The sequence below is a fragment of the Leopardus geoffroyi genome, chromosome D3 (assembly GCF_018350155.1).
Source record: "Leopardus geoffroyi isolate Oge1 chromosome D3, O.geoffroyi_Oge1_pat1.0, whole genome shotgun sequence".
Lineage (NCBI taxonomy): Eukaryota > Metazoa > Chordata > Mammalia > Carnivora > Felidae > Leopardus > Leopardus geoffroyi.
Window position 1 is genome coordinate 56,477,185 of NC_059339.1, and position 11,190 is coordinate 56,488,374.

At 41.3% G+C, this 11,190-nt stretch overlaps 1 protein-coding gene across 4 annotated transcripts in view; it reads left to right on the forward strand.

The window, feature by feature from the left end:
* ZNF397 (zinc finger protein 397) overlaps positions 1-11,190 on the forward strand; it is a 46,998-nt gene that overhangs the window by 32,361 nt on the left and 3,447 nt on the right. The window contains exons 1-2 of one of the 4 annotated variants that reach the window (XM_045458307.1): positions 285-414; positions 1,050-1,281. The exons of 1 other annotated variant lie outside the window; for it this stretch is intronic. In XM_045458307.1, the coding sequence (XP_045314263.1) occupies positions 1,182-1,281 (100 nt within the window). In that variant the 5' untranslated portion in view covers positions 285-414; positions 1,050-1,181. Of the gene's footprint in view, positions 1-284; positions 415-534; positions 728-1,049; positions 1,282-11,190 lie in introns of those variants that run through there. 2 more of the 4 variants (XM_045458309.1, XM_045458308.1) reach the window with 2 other exon arrangements.

Below are 11,190 nucleotides of genomic sequence, written 5' to 3' on the forward strand. Positions count from 1 at the left end.
AATGGAAGCACACCAGCAAATCTGAAAGGAAGGTGGAGTGGGGATTCAAAAAGAATAAGATAATAAGAACTCATTATTATGTAGTCAGAAAACCCACCCTGCCCCAGAGAGCTTTCCTGAAAGGTGTTTCGACATTCACGTCAAGAACCGGCAGATAGGCCAGCAAGGTACCTGTCGCTGGCTCACCAGGTCGCTAGCTATAGTTCCGCTGAGGTCAGCTTCGCGGAGATTCACGGGTTAACTCTCGGCAAACACCATCCGACCCGCCGCCGTGGCCGCCGCCCCCTTGCGTGTGCTCACGTGCGAGGCTCCGCGCCATAGAGCTGAGCAATCCTCCCAGATTCCTAGAGCGGACGCGGCGATGGCGGGTTCGCAGCCTGTGAGGCTTGACAGTGACCTGGAGAACAAGTCAAGGTATGGGTGGTGTCAGGTCGCGGGGGCCGGGGATCTCAGGTGATCTCGCCTGCTGTGCTACCTTGCAGCGCCACCAGGGAGCCCTGTGTGTTTTCTTGAGTCCTTGGAGAGTCTAGGCCGCCGGGATCGCCCCCAGGCGCCGCTCCTGGGCTCGGTGGTTCCTTGGCCTAGTGTGCTTTGGGTATCCGGTCAGCGCCTCGGCCTTGAGTTCACCTGAATGAACACCAGAAACTTTGGGGGCAAGTGGAAATCAGAAAGGGGATGCATTCACGCAGATCAGACGAGCGTGCCAGGGAAAGAGAAACCTGCACGTGTGAGTGCTGGAAGAAGGGAAAGAGGGAAAGAAAAACATAATGATGAGGGATCAGTAGTCAGTTCGGTATGATAAAGGCACCCAATACAGTGTTAACCGCTGGAACAAAAGTTTTAATTCCCTCCCCTGCCTTATCTTTCCAGGATGCCCTTATTTCAGTAGCATTAACCTCCACTTATGTTGCAAGGTTTTTAGACTTGGAATGGAGTACACATATCTAAAGAATGCCTGACTCTAGGATGATGAGGGAGGAAACTTAGTGAGAAAAGCTCGTGGAGATTAAATGAGATTTTGTTTTCTCCCTCACTTCTTTTGCATCTAGGGGATGTTTCTGGTGGTCTAGTCTCAGAAACTTTATCTCCAGTCTCCACCATGATTCCCTTCCAAACCCAGTGGTGCCCAGTTGCCTCCAGGCTTCAGACTCCTATGTGGACAAGAAAAGCTTACTAAGGAAATGGTAATTCTCCAGTTGCTCCCTGAGGTGGTAAGTGGCCCGTTGCAGCCCATGGAGATCCACTTCAATTATGAATCTCAAGAACACCGCCTTGTGTCAGGTGAGAAGCCGTGTGTTATATCTTTCTTAATGGTTTCAGGTGGTGGGGAGGGTTGTTACTGGGGCTGTGTTAGCTTTTTCAAGTGCTATTGGTATTCTTCCCTGCCTACCCCTCACGATACTAGGCAGTACTATCTTTTTAGTGCTGCAAGCAGTCACATGGCTTTACTGTGAATTTTAGCAATCAAATTCTCATGGAATTCCCTCCTCTCCTTAAATCCCCAGAGTTAGCCATTTTCCCATTCTAACCACCTTATCACCAATCTATCAGTGCTTGACATTTTCCCTTTAAAATCTTCTATGGGGCGCCTGGGTGGTTCCGTCAGTTAAGCGTCCGACTTCAGCTCAGGTCATGATCTCCTGGCTTGTGAGTTCGAGCCCCAAACTGCTGCAAGCTCAGGGCCTGGAGCCTGCTTCCCATTGTGTGGCTCCCTCTCTCTCTGCACCTCTCTGTCTCTTTCTGAAAAATAAATGAACAGTATAAAAAATCTTTTCAAGTCATCCTTTTTATGTGTTGTAGTGGCATAGTTTAAAGTTTGGAAGTCTGATAGCCTGGATTCAAATACTAGCTTTGTCATCATTCTGTTTCCTCATTTTATAAGTATATAGTAACTCATACTTTGGAGGTTATTTTGAGGATTGTGTCTGTTATCACATAATAACCTCAAAACTTAGTGACCTAAAACATGAGACATTTTTTTAAATGTCTATTTATTTTTGAGAGAGAGCACATGCATGCATGCGTGCGTGCACACATTTCCCCCCCCCACGCCCCACACACACACACACATGAGAGTGAGGGAGAGGCAGAGAGAGAGAGAGGGACAGAGAATCAGAAGCGGCCTCCGTGCTGACGGCACACAGCCGGAAGCGGGGTTTGAACTCACTAACCGGGAGATCATGACCTGAGCTGAAGTCAGACGCTTAACTGACTGAGCTACCCAGGGGCCCCAAAACATCAGACATTTTTTTTTTTTTTTAATTTTTTTTCAACGTTTATTTTATTTTTGGGACAGAGAGAGACAGAGCATGAACGGGGGAGGGGCAGAGAGAGAGGGAGACACAGAATCGGAAACAGGCTCCAGGCTCTGAGCCATCAGCCCAGAGCCCGACGTGGGGCTCGAACTCACGGACCGTGAGATCGTGACCTGGCTGAAGTCGGACGCTTAACCGACTGCGCCACCCAGGCGCCCCATAAACATCAGACATTTTTAAACCATGTTTTCTTATGGTTCTGTAGGTCATCAATTTAGGCTGGGTTCAGCTGGGCAGTTTTTCTCCTGGTTGTCTGGGATCACTCATGCAGTCATCTAGTGGCTCAGCTAGGGCCAGGGTCTGAGTTGGTATCAATCATATATGTCTGGCTATTAGTGCCGGGTATGGCTTGAGTCATGTATCTGCAGCAGGCTAGCCCAGACTTTTTCACAGGGCAGCCAGTCTCCCATACAGAGAGAGGGAAAGCCCTGGGATGCATAAGCACTTTTCTAACCTATTTTTGTGTTATACTGAAGTTATAATGACCAGAGCAAATCACATGACCAGTTCCAGAGTCACTGTGGAAGCGAACTGCACAAGGGTATGGGCATTTGGAGCGTCTCATTTCCGCATCATATTTTGCTGCTGATTTTGGTCCTCCCATTGCTGCTCTTTGGCCTGTGAAATTCACCTTCTATGTCATTTTCTTTTACTCTAGATCTTCTGCCTCTTTATAGTTTTGAAGTATCTCTATTTTACTTTGTTTCTTCTGTGTTTAGTACTTGTCTTACCTTAAGAATCTATTCTCAGGAAGCTAGCTCTCATTTTTCCTGAGAATCACTGCAGAATTGGGTCTACTTTCAGTTTTACATAAATTAATATACATATTGTATGTGTTTGTGACTTTTAGAGTGTGTTTAAATAACTTTTTTTTTAGTGTAGAGTAATATAATTATATAAAGTGCATTTATAAAACATAGAAAGGGACAAAACAGAAAAATTAACCTACAACTCCAGCATCTAGAGGTAGTCACTGCTAACGTCAATGTATCTTTCAAATAATTTAACTATTCAACAAATACTTATTATTGATATATGTTTATTAATCAGATTATAGGTTATTAATTGTTACTAACCATATACTATGGTTAGTTATGAGGGGTTACTCTATGTGGGCACTATTATAAGTGCTGAGCATATAGCAGTGAACTGAAAAGGTAAGTCTTTGCCCTCAAGGAGCTTACATTCTGGTGAGAGAAACAATGAATGAATGAATGAATGAATGAATGAATGAGTGAATGAATGAAAGAAAAATAGAGTATAGATAGTGATAATGGTTATGAAGAAAACAAACCAGGATGTATCAGTCTGGATTCTAACAGGAAACAGGTGGTTTGAATGCAAATTCAGCAATCCAGTGTTTCATGAAGAGGATAGGCAGTATTATAGAAATTAACAAGGGATAGAGAACAGCCTTGGGATCCAAAAAAAAAAAAAAGAGGAGCAGTTGCTACCTTTAGGCCTAAAGCTACAAAGGGAGAGACTAATTAACCAGATCCTGGAGAGTATACTTGTAAGGTAGAGCTGCCAATAGGAGCCATGGCCTTTGCTCAAAGAAACACATTACTTCCAGCTCCTGGCCCAGCAAGAAGAGACTCTGGATGTAGAGTGAAGAGCTAGATCTCAGTTTCTCTGGGATTTAGCACTGAAAGTCCTATATCCCAAGAAGCCCCTCTGTTGTGGACAACCAGGATAGCTGGTCATTCTACAATTCTCCTCCTACTTTGGGCCAACTCTAACTGCAAGCCAGAGGACACAGAACCCCAAGAGCTGCAGTGCATAAACTGGTATCAACCTCTTGGAGCACAGAGCAAAGTAAGCAGTAGATCTAGAGGGTCAAAAGGAGAATATCCCATTACATTCCACCCCTTTTAAACTATAATATTTACTTTTGTTCTTTGTTTGGGTTATGTTCCAAACTTAGCAGAAAAACAGTCTCTTAAGCTACCATTTCTTTGCAGGTTGACTTGTAATTAAATTATATTCCCATCAGGGGTGCCTGGGTGGCTCAGTTGGTTAAGCAGCCGACTTCAATTAGGTCATAATCTCACGGTTTGTGGGTTTGAGCCCATGTCGCGTTCTGTGCTGACAGCTCAGAGCCTGGAGCCTGCTTCAGATTTTGTGTCTCCCTCTCTCTCTCTCCCCTCCCCCTGCTCAAGCTCTGTCTCTTTCCCTCTTAAAAATAAGTAAACAATGGGGCGCCTGGGTGGCGCAGTCGGTTAAGCGTCCGACTTCAGCCAGGTCACGATCTCGCGGTCCGGGAGTTCGAGCCCCGCGTCAGGCTCTGGGCTGATGGCTCAGAGCCTGGAGCCTGTTTCCGATTCTGTGTCTCCCTCTCTCTCTGCCCCTCCCCCGTTCATGCTCTGTCTCTCTCTGTCCCAAAAATAAATAAAAACGTTGAAAAAAAAATTTATTAAAAAAAATAAGTAAACATTAAAAAAATTGTTTTAATTATATTCTCATATGAAACATAAAACTTTACTGCCACTGCTGCTTTTCATATTAAGTATTGAGGAAAAGGGAGGGAAAGGCATAATAACCTTAAAGTAACTGCTACGGTTTTTGCTATTCACAAAGCCAAAACTGATAATCAAAACTATCTTCTTACATCACCCATTCCATATTGCCTCTACCCTCTGCCAGAATCTTAGTGGCAGAGTTCTTTACCTAGTTTAGTAACAGAAACCTGTTTTCCTGGATGATCTGAGTCCTTGATGATCCTGTCTCTTCCGTATTACTTCAGTGTACCATTGACTGGGCATTTTAGACATGAGAGAACTTGGAAGCACCTCCACTGAATCCCCTGACTCCTAGACCTATTGTTCCTTGCCCTTACTATGTAGCAGCAGCCAGTTCCCCAGTAGCAATTGGTATCTGTCATCCTGGCCAATAGAGTGACACTTTCTCTCCCTGTTGGTTCAGCCGCATGAGGAGCCCAAAGTGGCCAGGAGGCAGTCTCAGATTCAAATTTAACAAAATCATGACTTTATTCCATGGTAGAAGTATTTCTTCTTTGAGAACCAGAACCCCAAGCCCATCAAACCCAAGATTAGGGGAATAGAAAGTAAAAATAATATAAGTGGGTTATTAGTTATATAGTAAGAAGAGACATTTATTACTACTCCTCTACCCTTAGCTCCTATACCCATATATTCTGGCCATGGAGAAGGCAACACTGTTTATTGTTCTCTGGTTTAAGGCATATATTGCATCCTGTATGACGGTACCCCAAACTTATCCGGGTGTTGTTGCCTGGCTGGTACTGTAACTGAGCCTTCAGTAAATCATTCCACAATTACTGAAACCCACTTACTTCTGGGTGATGGGACATGTGGTAAGACCTGTGAATTACACGTGTATGAGCTTATTGGTGTACTTCCTTCCCTGTGAAATGACTAATTTGGAGGCAATATTGTATAGAATTACCATGATAATAATACACATTCTTTTAAGTCAATGCTAATTTGTACCTGGGCTGTCTGTTTAGTCCTTTGAAAACAAATTGTTGCTCTCTTTGTGATAGAAGGGGTCAAGTGTGATGAATCTGTCCCCTAGTTGCTGGCTAGCTCCCCTCCAGGGACCTTATTAGGGGCTCAGTGTTGGACCCAGCAGATGGCTACATGGGTGTATAGCTGTAATGATAGGCATATCAGCCTTGATAAGCGGACATCCATATTATTGAGCCCATGCATAGCCTCCATTCCTGCTGCCATGACCACTTTGTACATAAATCCATTGGGCAAGCATTAGTTAAAAAAGGCTAATTGACATTCATAACATGAATCACTATGCCCATCTGATTGAGAGGCTTTTTACAGAGAATGCCCTTTGGTGAGTATTTACCCAGGGCACAAATATATTCATTATTTGCCCATTCTAGGAGATCTAGCCTCATAATTTTCTTCCAGAATCCTTATTTCTCGTCTTCCAGTCTTATTCTTTGAGGTACCTAACTAATTATATAACCCATTAGTCACTATCCTTGAATCATTATAGGCATGTATCTTAGGCTATATTGCCTTCCATGAAAATGGACAACCAGGTGTATACCTGAAATTGTGCCTACTGGGAAGATTTGCCTTTACCAGTGTGTTTCAGGTCACTCCAGAGTCAGGGAATAAGTGAAAGATGCGTTTTCAGCTAGTGTCCACATGCCGGTCAGGCCCAACTATACCAATTCTGTACTTTTTCTTCCTCTGTTAACTGGTAAGAGGGAATTCCCATCAGGCCATGAATGTAGGCTAATGGAGAGGGGTAGTGGAGCAATAGGAAAAGGCACTGCGGCAACCCAGGTCACTAGCACATAGAATTTGTCTTCCAGACTTGCTTTTATACTGGAATGCTGATTTGTGTGTCCAGTTTCAGATTTGATGGATCAAATAACTAGTTCACAATGGTCAGTTTGTAATAGTCATTTGGTGCTCCGTGTTCAAGCATTAAGTCTCTATTAGTGCCCAAGTGCAAGCCAGGGTCTGCCTTTCGCTTAGAAAATTGTTTTTGACAGAAGAGAGTATGGCCTTACTTCACTATAGTTCTCTTCTAGAGGCTTGCAAGAGGCCTAATACAGCATGCCTGACTGCTGCAGACACTTCTTATACCATTGGTTATCCTGATAAATAAAGTCATGTGACAGGACAACTTGCATTGCAACCTCGACTTCTGCAGAGCCTTTTATTACTCTAGTCTCACTCGAAAATAACAACCTTACAAGTTACTCATATTAGTTATTTCAGCACATTCGACTGTGGTCTTTGTTGCCTCAAAAATGCAGGGCTTATCAAGTATTGTGCCTTTCTGAGGCGATAACAGTTGGTTAGAGACAGAAGTGAAGTAAAAGAACAAGCCCTATGAGGGCTTTCAGGCAGAGGGAATAGCAAATGCCAGGGACCTTTTGGTGTAGCAGGAACAGGGTCAGTTTGGAATAGACAGAAAATAGGGGTAGTTGTGGAATGAAATGAGAACAGAGAGAGAAAGGACGAGATGGAACTTTCAAGCCATAGTAAGGACATGGAATTTATTCCTAGTGTAAAAGGAAACCATTCGAGCAATTTATGCAGGAAAATAACATATAAAGGTCACTCTGTTGTATGGACAATAGAAGAAAGGTATATTAGTGAGAAGAAAACAAATGTTTCAAGAAGAGAGTAATCAACTATGTCAAAAAAATAAGTAAGATTGAGAATTGGATTTGTCAAGATAGAGCTTATTAGGAATTCTAGTAAGTGCAGTTTTGATGGAGTTAAGGAGATAAAAGCCTGACTGCAATGGATTAAAAAGAGAATAGACTTGGGGCACTTGGGTGGCTCAGTCGGTTAGGTGTCCGACTTCGGCTCAGGTCATGATCTCATGGTTCATGGGTTCAAGCCCCGCATCAGGCTCTGCTGACAGCTCAGAGCGTGGAGCCTGCTTCAGATTCTGTGTCTCCCTCTCTGTCTCTGCCCCTCCCCAACTCCTGCTCTGTCTCTCTCAAAATTAAATAAACATTAAAAAAAAGAGAGAGAATAGACTTAATATTGGTTAGAATATAGAGCAGTGTGAACTCATACACACAACAATGAGACCCCAGAATTCTGATCCTAAGTTTATATAACCTGGAGAAACACTTGAATATGTGCATCGAGATAAATGTACCAGCAGATTCATATCAGCATTGCTTGAAACAACAAAATGTTACTGTCCATTGAAGGAGAATGGGTAAATAAAATGTGGTATATGTCACGCTATAGTAGTGAGCATGAATGGACTACAGCTACACACATGAATATGGATGAATCTTCCAAACATAATGTTGAACAAAAAAAGCAAGTTACAGAATATATGTGATACAATTCCTTAAATGTGTATAGTTCAAAACATGCTCTATTTGTCTTCTAGAGCTGCCATAACAAAGTGTCACAGACTGGGTGGCTTAAACAACACAAATTTATTTACTCACAGGTCTGTGCATTAACTTTGGTCATCTATGCTTTGCTTTCTTCTAGAAGATTTATAGTTTTAGATTTTCTATTTAGGTTTATATTACATTTCTAGTTAATTTTTGTGTATAGCATAAGGAAAGAGGGTTAATTTGTGTTCTTGTTCAGTTCTAACACTTTTTGTTGAAACGAGACTGTTCTTTTACCATTGAATTGTCGTGGCAACTTTGTTGAGAATCGGTTGTACATATATGTTTGGATCTATTTATGGACTCAGTCTTTTTTTTTTTTTTTTATGTTTATTTATTTATTTATTTTTGAGGAGTGGAGGGGTTAAGAGAGAGGGGCACAGGGGATCCGAAATGGACTACATGCTGATAGCAGAGAGCCTGATGCCACTCAAACTCACAAACCATGAGATCATGATCTGAACTGAAGTCAGACACTTAACCAGCTGAGCCACCCAGGCACCACTATTAATGGACTCAGTCTTATATTAATAGATATGTCTGATCTTATGCACTGCTTTGATTACTGTAGCCTTATAATAAAGTTTGAAATAAGGTAGCATAACTTGTCCAATTTTGTTTTTCCTTTCCAAAATTGTTTAGATTCTTCTGGTCATGAAGTTTATAATCAGTTTGTCAGTTTCTACAAAAAAGCCTGCTGAGGTTTTGATTGGGGTTGCATTGAATCTATAGATCATTTGGGGAATGATTCCATCATCTTAACAATATTAAATCTATCTTTCCATAAGCGATGGCATATATTTCTGTTTATTAGGTCTTCTTTAACTTCTCTCAGCAATGTTTTGCAGTTTTCATTATAAAGATACCACACTTATTTTGTTGAATTCATTTTTAAATATTTCATTTTTGGTGCAGTTAAAAAATGTTTTTAGGGGCACCTGGGTGGCTCAGTTGGTTGAGTGTCTGACTCTTGATCTCAGGGTCATGAACTCAAACATGTTGGACTCTGTGTTGGGTGCGAAGCCTACTTAAAAAAAAGTTGTTTTTTTCTTTTGTTTTTAAAGAGAACACAAGCATTAAAACCACTTGTGTTTAATTTTTTTTTTTTTTTTTTACTGTTTATTTATTTTTGAGAGAGAGAGAGAGGGAGAGAGAGACACAACATGAGCATGGGAGGGGCAGAGAGAGAGGGAGACACAGAATCTGAAGCAGGCAGGCTCCAGTCTCTGAGCTGTCAGCGCAGAGCCCAATGCAGGGCTTGAACTCCCCAACCGTGAGGTCATGACCTGAGCTGAAGTCGGACGCTCAACCAACTGAGCCACCCAGGCACCACCCCGCCCCCGCCACTGCAAAGAAAAGGTTTTTAATTTTAGGCTCTAATTGTTCATATCTAATGTACTGAAATACAGTTCGGTTTTGTATATTGCTCCAATAAACTCATGTACAACATATAACTTTTTTGACACACTTTAGTATTTTCTGTACACATGATTGTGTAGTCTATAAATAAAGACAGTGTGACTTTTTTTTTTATTTGTATCTCTCAATTTTTCTTGTCTTGTTGCATTGGCTAGCAATATTGAATAGAGATTGTATAGTGTTGAGTGGTAAGAGAGGTCATCCTTATTTTGCTCCCTTGTTCCCAGGAGAAAAGCATTCAATGTTTAACCATTAAGTATAGTGTTAGCTGTTGCTTTTTCTTTCCTTTGTATTGGAATCGTTAATTTACATATCACACAATTGATGTTTGGATTTAAATATACCATATTCTTGGGGCACCTGGGTATCTCAGTTAAGCATTCAGCTCTTGGTTTTAGCTCAGGTCATGATCTCACAGTTTGTGAATTTGAGCCCTGCATTGGGCTCTGCACTGGTGATATGGAGCCTGCTTGGGATTCTCTGTCTCCCTCTCTATCTCTGCCCCTCCCCTGCTTGCTCTCTGTCTCTCTCTCTGAAAAATAAATAAATAAACATTTTTTTAAAAAGGAAAAAATAAATATGTCATCTTCTTATTTGTTTTTATTTATCCTATTTGTTTCTTTTTTTTTCTCCTTTTGCCTAATTTTACATTATCAGGTTTTTTTGTTTTTCCATTTTTTTCTCTATTAACTTACTGTTTATACATCCTTTTATTGTATTTAATTGTTACCTCATAGCAGCCTTTTTCAGATGTGATTCTGTGAGAATTAAGCACCAATGCTCTAGGGCATTCATTGTAATCAACGTACTGATGTTTCTCCTGCATATCTATTATGGTACTAGCTGTGAACTTTCTTTGGGAGAATTAAGAAAATGGTCATTCAAATTATTTTCTGTTTTATTCTCTTATGGAACCCTGGTTGAAATAGGCTGCCTTAAACCTATTACAACATATACGTTTGATTTATTACAGTTTATCTTAGTTTACTATTTCTAGGACAATCCAAAAATCTTACAATGTTTTAGTTTTATGGACTTTCCTCCTCTTGTGCTATTTTTGCCATGTATTTTAATTCTCTATATATTGTAAACTCCGTAAGAGGTTCATGTTGCTTAAGTCAGTCAGTACACATTTAGATTTACCCATAAACTTAACTTTTTCCAATGCCCTTGCCTCTGGTAAAGGGAAGAAGCCTCTACTTGGAGACCTGAGATTTTTTACTTTCGCCCTTGAAATTAATCTGTGTCGTGTTTTCAGCTCTCTAGACCATTTGCAGTCTGACAACTGTGTGCCTTTTATAGTAAACCCCATTTAACAGTGGACTGATAGTCAAGAATTTCAGTGGAACTCCTACCGTCACAGACATCTGATATTGTTAAGCCTAGGAATGGCCTCCTCAAAAATCAACTCAGAAGAGATTTTTGATCTTTTCCTGATTCACACACTATACTTAGGAAGTCTGGTTACTGAATGTGGCTCTTTCTTAGCCACTTCCTTGTAACAATCAGGACAAAAGAGATGAGAGATTATAAAGACGTATTTTTGAAAGTTTAAGATTCTGTCCTGACCAT